Source organism: Malania oleifera, chromosome 6, assembly GCF_029873635.1.
Source record: "Malania oleifera isolate guangnan ecotype guangnan chromosome 6, ASM2987363v1, whole genome shotgun sequence".
In the NCBI taxonomy this organism is placed as follows: domain Eukaryota; kingdom Viridiplantae; phylum Streptophyta; class Magnoliopsida; order Santalales; family Ximeniaceae; genus Malania; species Malania oleifera.
In genome coordinates, this window is record NC_080422.1 from 85,845,914 (window position 1) to 85,862,468 (window position 16,555).

A 16,555-nucleotide genomic window follows, 5' to 3' on the forward strand; every position below is an offset into this window, starting at 1 on the left:
GTTGTCGTTGACGAAATGGTGCAAGTACCCTTCTAGTAGCCCATTGAATCTCTCCGTTTGTCCGTTTGTCTGTCGGTGGTAACTCGAAGAGATGTCGAGACGTGAAACGAGGGTTCTGAAAAGCTCTGTTAAGAAGTTGTCGGTGAATATTATGTCTCGGTCACAAACAATGTCTTGGGGAATGCCCCAATATTTCACAACATTCGTAACAAATAATTGTGTCGTATCCTTTGCCAAACAGTACTTTGGGGCGGCTATGAACATACCATACTTCGAAAACCAGTCTATAACTACAAGTATAGACCTTGCATCTAGGTATGTTGGTGATGAAGTCCAGTGAGACACTTTCCCATGGTTTGGATGGTACTAGTAGGGGCTCTCGCAACCTTGCACTCTTCTTCCGCTCCACCTTGTCTTGTTGGCAAGTGAGACAAGTCCAGGTATAATTGACCACATCATCACGCATGTGCGGCCAATAATACCTTTGCTTCAGTAGTTTTGTCATTGGAGTCATTCTCTACGAATATCCCTCTACGAACTTGCTGTAATAGTTGGTAAGACCAAGAAAGGAATGCAACTCCTTCACTGTCGTGGGGATCTTCCATTCTTGAATCGCCTTTACCTTTTCCATATCCCTCCGGATACAACATTGCTCAACCACATGGCCAACGAGTTTGTTGCTCCGTTGAGTGAAAGAGCACTTCTCTTTCTTCACAATACATACTGTTTCTCCTCAGCTTGTCGAACACCTTTCGTAGATGCTCTTCATTTTTCCTCTTAAACAACACCGATGCTCCCAACAGTGCTTTGGAAGGGTGAACATATCCCGCTTCCAACAACTCAAGTTGTTTCCTCCGCTCTGTTAACTCTGGAGGCGCCATCCGATATAATCCTTTAGCAGGTGGTTTCACTCCTGACAACAACTCAATCTCATGTTCCATAGTCTGTCGTGGAGGCAAGTTGTGAGGTTGCTTATTTGGTATCATCTCCTTGTATTCATCCAACACCGCTTGGATGGTCGCAGGCACCGGCTCTTGGCCTACTTCTTCATCTACCACCACCGTGACTAGATATGTCTGTTCACCCTTTCTCAATCCTCTCTTGAGTTGCATGGCTGAAAAGGACTTCCCATCGTCTCTTTTCGTTGCAACGACTTACACCATGCAAGGGTAATCTCCCATTAGACATAGGGAACCAGTAGAAGGCATCAGCACCGCCTTCGTTCCCCTCGGAAATTCTATTCTTAGAATGATTGGAAAGTCATCTAATGACACCGCTGTGAAATTCGCATGACCTTCGTGCTATCCAAGCTTCACAGTCACTTGATTGGCTACTTAGAGTAGGCTGGACTACATAATTAACTCCTTTCATGCGTCCTGTATCCTTCTCCAAGGATAAGTTGAGTCTCCATGCTTCTAACTGTGAAACAAAATTATGAGTAGCCCCGGTATCTACCATAGCGCGGGTACTCTCCCCATTGATCCTCAAGTCCACAAACTTCAGTCCTTTTGCTTGTGTAACTTTCGGTCTTTCGCTTGCTTTTCCAATGCATTCACCTTCCGCATTGCACCCATCCTCGGGGTATCATCCTCTTCCCCATTGCTTTCCACCACTTGTCCCAAAGTGGAAGCTTGTAAGGCATTTAGTAATTCCTTGTGTGGGCACTCAGTAATTTTGTCAGGGTCTCGACACAAGAAACATGAAATTTTAGCCTTTCCATTGGGTGTGTTGAACCCTCGAGGCGATGAAACTTCCTTTGAAGTTGAGGCCTTGTAGTCAGGGCTCCTCCACTTTTGGGGTTGCCTTTCTTGAAAGACTTTCCACTGTTTCCCTCTCTGCCAAACTCTTTGGACGAAGCGGGGTTATCACCAACTTAGTCAGTCAAGCGTTCTGCAGCAACTTGTGCGGTAGACAAGTCTTGAACTCTTTGCCTATGAAGATCAGTTCTTGCCCACGGCTTCAACCCCTCAAGAAAATAGAACATCTTGTCCTTCTCCGACATGTCCTTGATATCCAATATCATAGCAGAAAATTGTTTCACGTATTCCCAGATTGACCCAGTATGCTTGAGGTCTCTCAGCTTTTTCCTAGCATTATACTCGACGTTCTCAAGAAAGAATTGGGCCTTGAGCTTTCTCTTCCAGTCCGCCCAATTATCCACTACACAACTTCCATTTTCAGTTTTATTGTACTTGGTACGCTACCACAGTTTGGCGTCACAACCAAGTACATGGTCGTAGTATCCACTTTTGCCTATTCTGAGGCCGCCCTTATAGCGCAAAGGTACTGCTCCATATCAAACAAGAAGTTCTCCAACTCCTTGGCATCACGGGCACCCCCCCATACGTTTTGGGTTCTGGTACCTTGGTCTTGCTAAATCCCGGAGTGTTAATAGTTTCCCATAGCAAGAACCATCAAATTCATCTTTGCATCTAGATTAGCTATCTGTGATTGCAAAGTTTCCACTGTATGGTAAAAGTCCTCTGACATCTCACCTAACAAACTTGCTTGATGCTTTTGTGATTCCATCACTTCATCAACAAGTTCCCTTAGTTGGGCCACCTCTGCGGCCACATTGTTGGCTGTTATCTTAGCCTGTGCTTCCAGCACGCTGATTCTCTTAGCATTGGTTGGTGCCATGGCGATAAGCATGTTTGTGTTTGAAAGATATTAAAAATAGAGGGAGAGATCTATCATAGTGATTATGTCTTTCATTTCTACTTCATTCTTCTACATGCTATTACAAAAAGATATGACCTAAACCCTACCACCAAACCAAACCCTAAGCACGATCGTCATATGCAAATCTACCATTATAGGAAGGATCTGTCGTACCATTAGCGATTAGAAACAAGTGTAGAGGTTGCCCGAAAGCACAAAAATTGTTGGAAACTACTTGGACAGCGTTGCCTTCTTAAAAAATCTCAAGAACCCTTCCATATTTTGCTAAATCAACACCATGCCTAGTCATAGAACCCTCTTATTTGTAGGTGGGTTAAATTTCATTGTCGGAGGAGCAGTCATGCATCCCCATGTGCTTGCCAATTGTTGGCAGGTCCGTCCCCATGCCCTGGTGCATGACACACTTTTCTGGCTAGTTTTGTCTCTGATTTCATCTAGAATGCTTTAAATTCTTCCATAAACCATAATATCAAGTCATTGGTCATGTATTTTGGGCAAAGATCCAAACTTTTTTAATTGTGTTCATGGCAATTCATCAATTGTTGTTTGGTACTATTACGGTGTTTGGTTAGTCTCTTGTGGCGATGATTGTGTGTAGGCTAATTTTTAGGGGATGTGGCAGTGCTATATCCGTTTATTGGTGACTTGTTTGTGGTTGAGCCAGTGGTTAACCTTATTTTTTGTTATTCTGGATGTTCCATAAGTTGACCTTGTTTGTCTTTGGTTTCATTTGTGAGTGTTGGCATGGATTTGAACCCAAAAGTATGTTCCTTCATCACTGTCACAGATAACAACTGAAAATTTGGACGGAAAGAATCATGTTTAGTGGTCTAAGGTTGTTAAGATCCATTTGACATGCTTAGGCAAACTTGGACACTTGCTCCAATTCAGGCCTTCTGATGATAAAAGAAAGAAGCATGGATTCTGGAAGATGAAGTTATTGTTTCCTTGTTGTGGAACTCAATAGAGCCCTAGATTGCACATATTTGTATGCATCTGGATGGATGCAAGGAATTTTGGGATTATGTGAAGCTCCTATATTTTTAGTAATGCACGTATATAAGATATATCCTTGGAGTATTTTTAGTTACAACATGGAGATAGGAGTGTCACAGAGTACTTTGCGGAGATGAGGTGAATCCATGAGGAGCTTAACATTATGCAACCCTTAATTGCCAATATTCATGAGATCCAAAAGTAGAGGGAGCATATGACAATTCTTCGGGTTCTAGTAAGTTTGAAACCCGAGTTTGAGGCAGTTTGGTCCCAGGTCTTGGTAGTGTAGAGCTGCCATCTTTTGCTGATGTTTACTCTTGTATACTTTGTGCTTACTCTAGCATACATTCCTTAGCCATTGCATTTGGTATTTCAACCCTTAGTTTGAGAGGGATTTCCTTGCAAAGGGTGATTCTTTTTCAACCAAGTAGCTACAAAAGTTCTTGAGGTGGTTCAAGTGGCCGTGGTGGAAGATATGGAAGAGGCAAAGGTCTTGCTCACAAGTGCACTCATTGTGGAAGAGGAGGTCATACTATTGAGCAATGTTGGGATTTCACGAAAAACCTTCTTGTGTCGCCAATGCAACCACCACAGATTTCACTCTTTTGGGCCCAAGTGGGATGTGGCATACTGTATCTATGTTAGAGGAAGAGATTTCCAAATTCCACTTGTATCAAGCATCCTAGCAAGCTTCTGTCCCCATCCCATCTCTTGCTCAGACAAGTAACCCTACAACATGCCTGTCATTTAGTACTTCTCGTTTATCATTGGGTTATAGATTCAGCTGCCAACGATCACATAATGAGTATACCTATTTTTTTCTACACACTCCGGTATCTTGAAAACTTACCTCATGTTATTCTTGCTAATGGGTCCACCACTGGCATTAAGGGAAGAGACTATAAGTCCCATGTCCTTTATTTCTCTTCCTTCAGTTTTGTATATCCCCAAGTTCCATTTCAATTTTATATTAGTTAGCTAGATTACTAAATCCATGAATTCTTCAATAATATTCTTCCCTGATTCTATGGTCATTCGAGATTTGAAGACGAAGTCTACACCTACAAATTAGAATGATCCACAATAGTCCTTCCTGCATGACGATCTTGAGGAAGAGGTCTATATGGAGCAAACATGTGGGCTTGTTGTTGAGGGGGAGTTAGGCATAGTGTGTTGGCTCAAAAATTCATTACATGGTTTAAAACAGGATCTGAGAGCATGGTTTGGTCGATTCAGTGCTTTAGTATTTGAAGTTTTGGATTTTGACAGTGTGCAATAGATCACTATGTATTTTATTGTCATACTTCATTGGGTAGTATTTTGCTTATTATGTATGTGGATAATATTGGGATTATCGGTGATGATGAGCATGTCATTCTCTGTCCAAAACATTTTTTACAAACTAAGTTTCAGACCAAAAATTTGCGATCAATGAAGTACTTCTTGGGTATAGAAGTATCTAGATCTTACATGGAATTTTTTTTTTCATAAAGGAAGCATGTTCATGGTCTTTTGGATGAGATTGAATTGTTGTGATTATCGGTGATGATGATCAAGGCATTCACCATCCAAAACATTTTTACAAACTAAGTTTCAAACCAAAAATTTGCCATCATTGAAGTACTTTTTGGGTCTAAAAGTATCTAGATCTTATATGGAAATTGTTTTTTCATAAAGGAAGCATGTTCATGGTCTTTTGGATGAGATTGAATTGTTGGGATCCAAACTTGTTCAACACCTATGGATTCTAACAGCAAGCTAGTGCCCGATATGAGTGATTTGTTGCTTGATTGAGGATGATACTAGATTCTCAGTCACTCAACCAGGTATATCTTTTGCAACAAGTGTTGCGAGTTAGTTTATGGATTTTCCGAGAACAAGTCAATGGGATGTGGTAATTTGCATCTTGAGATATCTCAAAGGTGTACCTACAAGAGGTCTCTTATATTGAGGTTAGGGTCACACTTACATTTAGAGATATACAGATGTAGATTGGGTTGGTTCAGCATCATATAGAAGATTCACAGCTGGGTATTGTATCTTTGTTGGTGGTAATTTGGTTTTTTGGAAGAGTAAGAAACATACTATAATGGCTAGGTCAAGTGCTGAGTCATAGAATAAGGCCCTGGCTTACACTGCATGTGAACTTGTTTGGCAGAAAAACATGTTGGAAGAATTGGATTAACCACTTTCTCAGTCTATGGAGTTGATGTGTGATAATCAAGCTGCTATTCATATTGCCTCCAACGTAAAGTCTTCTATAAGCATACAAAACAAATTGAAGTTGATTGCCATTTCATTTGAGAGAAACTTGTGCAAAAGCTCATTACAACTAATTATGTGAAGTCTGATCTGCAGCTTGCTGACTTGTTTACTAAAGCTTGTCAAATTCATTTATAACAAACTAGGAGTATATGATATCTATGCTCCAACTTGAGGGGTTGTGTGAATGGTAATTTTAGTCATTTAATATTTATTAAGGTGCTAGTGTCATGTTAAAAATTGTGGCTTAGTAAGGGTATTATGGTAATTGGTATGTACTGGACATATATTATAAATATAGGGAAAGACTTATCATCATGATTAGGTCTTTTGTTTCTACTCAATACTTCTATAGGTAGTATGGCCTTTGATATTCAACATGATTGGTTGGCCCTTTTAGTTTAGTGGCCATTTGGTATCACCGTCAAAATTAGAGAAATGAAAACTAGAAACGAAAACTAAAAGCCAGAAACTGAAACTAAAAAGTAGAAACCATCAACCTGTTTGGTTTACATTTATAAAATTAATACAAATTAAAAACTTAATTAAAAGAATACTCGTTTTCATCTTTAAATCAAAATATTGTAAGATAATAAAATTACAAACAATAGACATTAAAAAAATTACAATAATAAAAATGAAATTTATTATAATTATTTTTACTTAATTGTTCTACTTTCAAAATTTACTTTACAATAAATTTTATTGAACATGACAATTGAAAAATAGTAAAAGTATTTTGTAATTGACTTTATTATTATTTTTTGAAATTTATATATATTTAATTGTATTTAAATTCATATGATTATTTAATTTTGATTTTAATTTAAGTGTATAAAATGAATAATTTAATTAAAAAAAAACTTTTTTTGAATATTAAAATTTCTAACATCAGGTTAACAAAACGACTGGAAATCATAAAATTTGGTTTTCAGCTTTTTGGCAAACATCTGAAAATCAGCAACAAAAATAGAAAACTGATAATAGAAATAAACATGTTTTTATAATATATTTTTTCATTATAGAGAAACAAAAATAGAAAACAGAAAACAACGATACCAAACAAGCCTTAGTTTCTTGGTTTTGTTTTTGTGTTTGCTACCTTGTTCTTTTTTTTTTTTTTTTAAAGTGTTCTTTGAGGATGTCTCATCCTCTTTTGTAATTCTTTCTTTCTTAATGAATTTTTTCTGTCTATCAAAAAAATAAATATAAAATCCTGAAAAATGCTGCCTATACAATAAATTGAAAAATGTTCTTGTCAAATGCATAGTTGCACATAATATGTCCATATATATGTATGTATGTGTATATATGCACACACACACACCCACATATGGTGGATAGAGGTGCATGCCGACAAAAATAGACATGCATGTGCATGCATGCATAAATACATTCATACACCCTTTCCTTAAAAAAACCTTACATGTACACAAGCTTACTGAACACAACTAGGTGGATGATGCATTCATGATTCTGGGTTTCTGTTTTGTGCCTTTCTGGATTGGGTTTATGTCAGATTGAAGGATTCATAATTTGTCATCTTCATCTTTGTTCCTTTTTTCTCTTTATATTTCAGTATCCTATCATTTGTTTCTCTGATGCTTTTTTTTTAGCCTTTTCTCATTTCCTCTCCTGAATATTGAACAGATGAGAAACAAACTGGATGCAGAGAAAACAGAAGCTCAGCTGCTTAGGGAATTTGATTATGCATGGAACAAAGGTTGTAATGGTGTACGGCGCCCTGATGATGTCCTCCAAAAAGTTGAGAGAGTATCTGTAAGTGCTACTCCATTTCGCAATATTGTCAGGAAGCTGCAAACTCTCAATCAAAAAAAAGTTGGTATCAGAATTGAAGCAATTGGGCCATTTTTGCCCGAGTATGAATCTGGTATTTATACTGATAAGAATGGCTATGATTTCCTTGCTCGAGTTTTCAAATTTGGCAGATCATGGCCTAGGCCAGTTTTAGATAGAAATGGCATTAATGCAGAGAATACTAGTATTTGTGGAGTGGCATTGGGAGGTGGATCTATTTGTCAAAGGCCAGCAATTGAAGGTAGAAAGAGATGTGCTGAGCACAAAGGGATGAAAATTAAGGGGTCTATCTCAAAGTTGATTACTGAAGGGAAATCACACACTGGAAATGTGGGCTTAAAATCTGGCGTCATTAGTGAGCAAGAGTTTTGCAGCCATCATGGCAATAATTTCAACCACAACACATCTCAACAAGTAGCGGGTAAGTGTACTGATAGCAAGGACTTAGCTTCTATTTGTGGAGGTGTGTTGGGTAATGGCTCTCCTTGTAAAAGGCAACCAGCTGACAGGAGAGAAAGGTTTGAAGATGACAAAGAAATGGGCATCAATGGATCCTCATCTAATTCAATGACTGAAGGAAATTCTCACCATCTGAATGATGTGATTTCTGAATCCAGATGTAACAACTGGGATCGTGACCATGTTTCCTTTGGATCTATTAAACTTATCAAACAGGAGTTGGGTGTTATTTGTGGGGTGAATTTAGGTGAGGGCTTTGTCTGTGAAAGACAACCTGTTACAGGAAGACAAAGGTGTGAGGAGCATAAAGGGATGAGGGTTAAGGCCTTCCCCGTTGATAGGGACCCAGTATCCATTGCTTCAAATGGTTTGAACAATAATAATTCCACTTTACATGGGACTGCTGTTGGTGATTATTCTCCTTCTATGTGTGGTGCTACCACAAGCAGTGGTTCCTTTTGCAGAAATACCCCAATTGAAGGTAATAAAAGGTGTTGGCTGCACAGAGGCAAGAGGGCGGCCAGTTCCTTCACAACGTTTCATGCAGACAACCCGTTACGGGAAGAAACTTATGAACATGTCAGAAAGGAGCTCAATGTTGTTTGTGGGGTGAATTTGGGCGAGGGCTTTGTTTGTGAAAGACAACCTGATATAGGTAGAAAAAGGTGTGAGGAGCATAAAGGGATGAGGGTTAAGGCCCATGCAATCGATACGAGTTCAATATTCCGTACTTACTTTGAGCCGAAGAATAATAATAGAGCCTTGTATGGAGCTCCTGTGCCCACACAGTTATGTGGGGCAATGACAGTTGATGGTTCCTTTTGCAGAAATAGGCCAGTTGAAGGAAATAAAAGGTGTTGGCAGCACAAAGGCAGGAGGGCGGACAGTTCCTTCCCTGGATTTAATACACGAGGTGACTCGCTTGTTTGTGGTGTTCCCTTGTGGAATGGATCCATCTGTAGTAGAATTCCTGCCCATGGAAGGAAGAGGTGTGAGCAGCACAAGGGGATGAGAGTCACCTAGCAAGTACTATTTAGATATTTGGGAGTAGAACATGGCAAGACCAGAGGCTGTTGTTGCGTTGTGCTACAGTTTCTTCACATGCTCATTGAACAATATCGTGGCTTGTTCTGTATTAGAATTCTGTTGTAGGTTGTCATGCATTAAGGGAATTGATACATATATTTTTAGTTTTCCATGTATGTATATTTTTGTATTTATTCTGTACTGTAAGAACCTAAGAGCAATCTTAAGATACCAAGCAAGAGCAGCAATTTATGCATGTATCTTGATTTTCATTTACTTTACACCCCATTACCCCTGCATCTCCCTTATTGCCAATGAATGCAAGCTTTGACCAGGACAATATAGTTTGCCAACTTTAGCCTGTAGCATTGGTTTGCTTGAAGGTGTTTGCCTCCATTGAAGGAATTTGGGTGTTTTGTGGGCAATGGGTCTTCGATGTCCACTCATTTTTTTTTTCAGTGCTTAGCAAAAAGTAGAACTCCATACCCATCTTTAGGTAAAGGAATGTTGATCCATAGATTCATCTGTTGTGACAGAGAACAGTCTCTTGTTTCAATGCACAAACTAAGCCCCTAAACCAAATTGGAGTATTTCTTTATTTTTAAAACACAATTGAGGATTTTTTTTTTTTAGTGTTGCTCTATATTTTCTTGATGATATATATTTTCCAAATTGGAAATCCAAGGCCCACCTATTTAAATGAGAATGGGATGTCACTTGTCAGTGCATGAATATTGTAATGGGTATATATATATATATATATATATATAATACTACAACAACTAAGTTTCTTCTTTATTTTCATTTCCTTTTTTGTTCTAGAACAAAATTTTTGATTCAAATGGAGTCTAAAAGAGAGTTCATAAATGAACTATGCTAACATAGGGGACTTATTGGTTAATTTGTGTACAACATAGCAGAATTAATGTTATTTGTTAAATATCAAGGGAAATTATTACAATTTATGAGTGCAATTTTGTTGAGCTAAATAAAATAAAACAAAATATGATTTAGTCTAATGGATGCAGAAAAGATGCAACATAGTAGTTTTCTTTGGTCTGATGAAAATATTCTTTAACAAAATTTTAAAATTATTTTTCCAAGAAAAGGTAAATAATAGAAAGTGAACAACTTGAAGGTTTGAAGATGATTTTTAGCTTTTAAATGAAAGATAAAAGTTAAGTAGCCTTTAAAGAATAATTTTTTGTTCAAGTTATTTATTTTTTTTTGTGAAACCAAACAAGGGAAAAGTACCTATCAATTTTCTTTTTAAAAAATATCGTAGAACTTTTAAAAAATTTTATTTAGAAAATGAATTTATAATTTTTCTTGCATGTCTTGAATATGTATTAGGTACCAACAAGGTTCAAGTACAAGTTGATATTTCTTTTGTTATTAATTTACTCTATTTTAAAAAAATATTCAGTCGTAATTATGTTGTTACTATGAACATGATATCTTTCTCTTTATTACTGTAAAGGGGATTTCTCCTTTAGAATTTTCTTTTAAAAATATCAATTATATCCTTATAATTATCCCAAAATACCCATTTAAGTACCTATATCTATCTCAAAATATTCTCATTATTATGTAAAATTTATCCTTATTATTGACTTTTTGGTCAGATCCCTGTTTTGATTATAACAAATCATAGTATCTCATCTGTGTGCTTTGAGTATTTGAGCATGTTTATGTTTTAGTTAACACAAATGATGATACAATGTGGAAGCCGTAAGAACACCTAAACGAGCATATCCCGGTGTATTCCATGGAATTGCAAAGGAGTCGCGCATGAAGATCGATTTATATTTCAAGTTATATTATATGTTTATATTTATCATTTTAGGTCTGTAATCTTATATAATTTGTAATAATTAATGCATTTCATACATGATAGGACTGATAAGTTCAAATGACCATCGGGATCTGAATGATCTGAGGGCATTCAAAATATCACATGAAAAGTCCCCTATAACTTAGAAATGAGAATTATGTGAGAAGGAGCGACTTTATATAGAAATCAGAACTTAAATTTATAATTTTTGTATGTTCAGTCGACCGAACCAAAACACACATAGATCTTCAGTCGACCGAACCTCCTTGGGGTCAACAAGTTGACTCTTTGGTTGACTGTCCAGAAATGAGCTGTAATGCTCTGGTCGATCGAACCACCTCGGGGGAAACCCCAATGTCCTGGTCGACCGAACTTCATAGTTCAAAATGATCTGGTCGACCGAACCGTGCGGATTTAGAAAATCGCCTTTAAAACCCTCAAGATGGTTGACCATACTTTCAGTTCGATTTTTCCACGGTCGACCAAACTGATACTCTTGGTCAACCAAACCTCAAGTACGGTCGACCGACCCTCTCGGGTTGTTGAATTTTTTACCAAGAGTGAATTGGGTTAATATTAATTAAACTTACTTATTCTTTTTAAAAAATACCAGCATGTCCCCAACGACTATAATTTTTTCAAAATCTATATATAGTCATTCATTTGCAAAAAATAAGCATTGATTAGGGTTTTGAGATTAGGCAAAATTCTCTAAAAGTCTTTTTGGACTTGTATTAGTGTATTTACTATGAATAACTTTTAAAATTAAATTAGAATATTTAATTTTAAATATTGTAATTAATTTTCAATTATAAATTATTAAATCTCCAGGATGATAGGGTAGCAATTCCCCACGTGGCAGACAGGCAGTTGCAGTCCCAATTTTACTCATCTGTTGACTCATCTCCTAATTTTGCCCAAAACTAGGCACACTGCCTTCCCCTCCCAATTCCCAATTCCCAAACACCCAAACCCTACCACACTCCAATTTCCCATCCCTCCGGCGAATCCAAACTCACACGATGCCGGCCGGCGAGCTCTGTCCCGCACCCTCGTCGCCTCCGGTGTTGGAATTCTCTGAGGACGACGAGGCCTGGGTCTGGTCCCAGATCAAGGCGGAGGCCCGCCGCGACGCCGAGTCGGAACCCGCCCTCGCTAGCTACCTCTACTCCACAATCCTCTCCCACTCCTCTCTGGAGCGTTCTCTTTCATTCCACCTCGGCAACAAGCTCTGCTCCTCCACGCTTCTCTCCACCCTCCTCTACGACCTCTTCCTCGACGCCTTCTCCTCCTCCGCCGCCCTCCGCTCTGCCGCCGTCGCCGACCTCCGCGCCGCCCGCCTCCGCGACCCCGCCTGCCTCTCCTTCTCCCAGTGCCTCCTCAACTACAAGGGCTTCCTCGCCTGCCAGGCCCACCGCGTCGCCCACCGCCTCTGGGCCCACTCCCGCCGCCCCCTCGCCCTCGCCCTGCAGTCCCGCATCGCCGACGTATTCGCCGTCGACATCCACCCCGCGGCGACCATCGGGAAGGGGATCCTCTTCGACCACGCCACCGGCGTCGTCGTCGGCGAGACGGCCGTCATTGGGAACAACGTGTCAATCCTGCACCACGTGACGCTCGGCGGCACCGGGAAGACCGGCGGCGACCGCCACCCGAAGATCGGCGACGGGGTGCTGATCGGCGCGGGGGCCACAATATTGGGGAATGTGAAGATCGGGGAGGGGGCGAAGATAGGGGCGGGGTCGGTGGTGCTGATAGACGTGCCGCCGAGGACGACGGCAGTGGGGAATCCGGCGAGGCTGGTGGGAGGGAAGGAGCGGCCGGCGAAGCACGAGGACGTGCCCGGGGAGTCGATGGATCACACCTCGTTCATATCGGATTGGTCTGATTATATAATCTGATTTGATTACATATGTGACTGGAATTTGGAATGTATGTATTGTAATTTTATAATGTTGCGTTTGGGTTTTGTAAGAATGCATCAATGTTTAATGGTTTGTGGCTTGCTGGCTTTGGCTTTTCGTCTAACACTTGAGCAGCATGCAGAGGAGACCAATGTGGTTGTGTGCATGCCCGAACCAGAAAATAAAATAAGATATATGAGGTTTTTTTTTTTCCCCATCGACGCAGTGATCTTATGCAACTAGATTGGTCATATCCATCTAGAATGACATTTGCAAAAATGTTTTTAGGGCATGACCCTTAGATCCAAGTAGTTCTTGCGAAAATATTTTTCAAATACTGGGACATTAGTCCTCATATGCAAGTGGTTCTTGCTAAAGATGATTTTGTTTTTTATTTATTATTTTTCGAACACCAGACATTACACCTCCAAAATTCAAATAATCACTTTCAAGTTGTCGTGACTATCTCGTTCATCTGAGAGGTCTCTTTTAAGTTAACCTAACTATCTCGTTCATTCGAGTGGTATTATCCAAGTTGTCTTGACTATCTCGTTCATTTGAGTGGTTACATTCAAGTTGTCCTCATTCATTTGAATAGTTCACTCTAAGTTATTTTAACTACCTTAGAAAATCTGAATAGTCACATCCAAATTGTTTTGATTATCTCGATAATCCAAGTAATCGCATCCAAGTTGCTTTGGCCATCTTAGAGGCATGTGACATTGATAGTCCCCAAACATGAGTGGTCTCCTTCCAAGTTATCTTGACTACCTCAAAGACATATGACATTGATAGTTCTCAAATCCGAGTTGTCATCTTCAAAGTTGTTTTGGCCATCTCAAAGACATGCGACATTGATAGTTCCCAAATCTGAGTGATCCTCTTCCAAGTTATCTTGGCTACCTCAGAGGCATTTGACATTAATAGTTCTCAAATCTGAATAGTCACCTTCAAAGTTATTTTGGTCATCCTAGAGGCATATGACATTGATAATTCCCAAATCTGAGTGGTCTTCTTCCAAGTTATCTTGACTACCTCAGAGGCATGTGGTATTGATAGTTATTAAATCCGATTAGTCGCATTCAAAGTTGCGCTAACCACTAACATGCTAAGTTGTACTAGCCATTAACACTCCAAGTTGCCCTGACTATTTCTCCGAATAGTCACATTGTGGTTCACCCCTTCCTCGAACTCCGCATACGCGGGAGCTTTGTACAATGGGTTGCCTTTTTTTTTTTTAGTTGCATTCAAAGTTGTACTAATCACTAACACTTAAAGTTGTTGCATTCAAGTTGCCTTGACTATTTCATTAATTTGAGTGGTCACGTCCAAGTTGTTCTGATTTTCTCAAAGGCGTATGACTTTGGTCTACAGGCTTGAGCAATCATTGTTTTCACAACACTCAGTAGGTTAATCAAATTAACTTGAAATTCTATGCATTTTTGTAAGTTCAAACATTGGTTTCTCTTGTTATAGTAGGGTCAGTCCAAAATTTGTGTCTTTTGTCTTTATAGATTTGTTACTGAAAGATAACAAGAAGATTGTTTTTCTTGTCATCTTAAGCAACAAACCCATAAAGTGGGGCAACTGTAGACAACCTATTTTGTCCAAGGTCCAATATAAAAAATTTAGGCATTCTCATTATTTATAAAAATACTGAATTTGGGGGGGGGGGGGGGGGTTTAAAAATACTGAATTTTAGGGAAATACATCAAAGAAATACCATGGAATACAAGAAAAATACAAAAGGGAATATGCCGAAATTATCAATTAAATTAAATGCTTTATTTCTCAAAATTGAATGATTTGCAATAAAGAAGGATGATTTGTTTTCTAATTCAATTGACTTGCTTGAGATTTACATGGAAATAAATTAGTAGGAGACATCCATTTGGGCCTATGATGGAAACTCTCTGTGAATGGAAAGCACGCGCATGGAAAGAAAGGAAATTGTCTAAAATGGTTTGATTTACTTTTAATGATGAATGAAACCCTAACACTATAAGAAGGGGCATCTGTAAGGGGAGAGAGAGAGAGAGAGAGAGAGAGAGAGAGAGAGAGAGAGAGAGAGAGAGAGAGAGAGAGAGAGAGAGAGAGAGAGATTGAAAATTCAAGATTGGAGGTGCCTACGTATTCAACCTGATCTTGATTGTGATTTCTCATTTGATTGAGCTAAAATTTTGAAAAGTTGTTCGTGACTCATTCTTCTTCATTCGAATATGTTAGATTGTCATTTGGAGTTTTTAAAATTTTGTTTCATGGCTTGGACATCAATCCCATTGTGGAAGCAACTTTATTATTGGAGGTGCCTGTGCAGTCAGCTTGATATAGACGATCGGATTGTGATTTCCCATCCGATTGAGCTGAAATTTTGACAATTTGTTCGTTCTCATCCTTCTTCATTTTGGTCAGTTGAATTGTCATTTGGATCTTTGTAATGTCGGTTTCGTGACTTGGATAGCAGCCCTATTATAGCAGCAGCCTTGATGGCTAAGGCTTGAGGTATGTGATTGGGCTGAAGTTGTTTAGATTTATTTCTTACATGCTTCTAGATATTTACGTATGCTTAACTCCTATACCATGTATGATCCTTTGTACACCCTTGTGTTTCTATTAAACGCTCATGGAAATACGTTTTGAATGAATGAATCATATTTGTTCTATGCTCTAGTTGTTCTAATATGCTTTATATGCTAGTTATCCTTCCATGACTCCTTGAATGAATGAATGGTCAAGAGTGGTTGCAGCTTTTATAACTAATATGAGAACATACATAAGCGCAATGTGTTGATGTCACGCCCCAAACTGGGAAATGGGCCCCAGGGTGTGATTTAGTAACCTAACCTATCCCTATATCATACAACATCCATGATACTACACAATTTAAGGGTTCGACCCCGTAGGGTTCACGTATACCCTATCCATCATCACATACATAGTATATATACGCAACGAAAAAATTCAACCTAATACATTCATAAAACCATACAAGAGTCTATACAACATTAAGATCTAGTCCCATAATACAAAACATAATCCTCGGGTATCCATAAAACCCAAAATGACACCCCGACCACGGTTTAGTACTTACACAAGTACCTAGACAATGCTAACCAACACCCATGCTCTTGAAACGATAGAACGCTAGGGTCGGCTACTTAAAGGACCTGAAAAACATTTGTATGATAGGGATGAGACACCTCTCAATAAGGGAGAAACATGTTATATCAGTGTGTGGATACATGAGTGTTATTTCAATAGTAAAACATAAACATTTCACAATTCCATTATTTTCACAATACAATTCTAGTATACATCTCAAAAAACACTTCGGTCTAGTGTCGTCACACTCTTCAGCCTAAGCCGGCCGCACGACACGGCGCCCCCGGTAACTTGGAGTATCCTAAACCCTACAACGTTCAACCGGTGCAAACATGGTACAAACTCATACCCTTCGGTGACCAACCAAAATCATAGGTGGTATTTCACACCCTCAGCCTCAAGCCGGATATCTGAGCCTATGGTAGTTAATCGACTCGGCCGCCTACGGTATTATTTCGGCATACCTCATATC

General features: G+C 39.1%; 2 protein-coding genes across 3 annotated transcripts in view; both read left to right on the forward strand.

Annotated features, from left to right (window-relative positions):
- The window catches only part of LOC131158070 (protein EFFECTOR OF TRANSCRIPTION 2-like), a 51,597-nt gene extending 42,098 nt beyond the window's left edge, over positions 1 to 9,499 (forward strand). For both annotated transcript variants that reach the window (XM_058112633.1, XM_058112634.1), the window contains one exon: positions 7,591 to 9,499. In XM_058112633.1, the coding sequence (XP_057968616.1) occupies positions 7,591 to 9,240 (1,650 nt within the window). In that variant the 3' untranslated portion in view covers positions 9,241 to 9,499. The remainder of the gene's footprint in view (positions 1 to 7,590) is intronic.
- A 2,481-nt stretch (positions 9,500 to 11,980) lies between these two features.
- LOC131158018 (serine acetyltransferase 5-like) lies at positions 11,981 to 13,105 on the forward strand. Its single transcript, XM_058112564.1, has one exon. It carries the CDS (start codon positions 12,100 to 12,102, stop codon positions 12,976 to 12,978), a length of 879 nt encoding a protein of 292 aa, XP_057968547.1. The 5' UTR covers positions 11,981 to 12,099; the 3' UTR covers positions 12,979 to 13,105.
- The last annotated feature ends 3,450 nt before the right edge of the window (positions 13,106 to 16,555 follow it).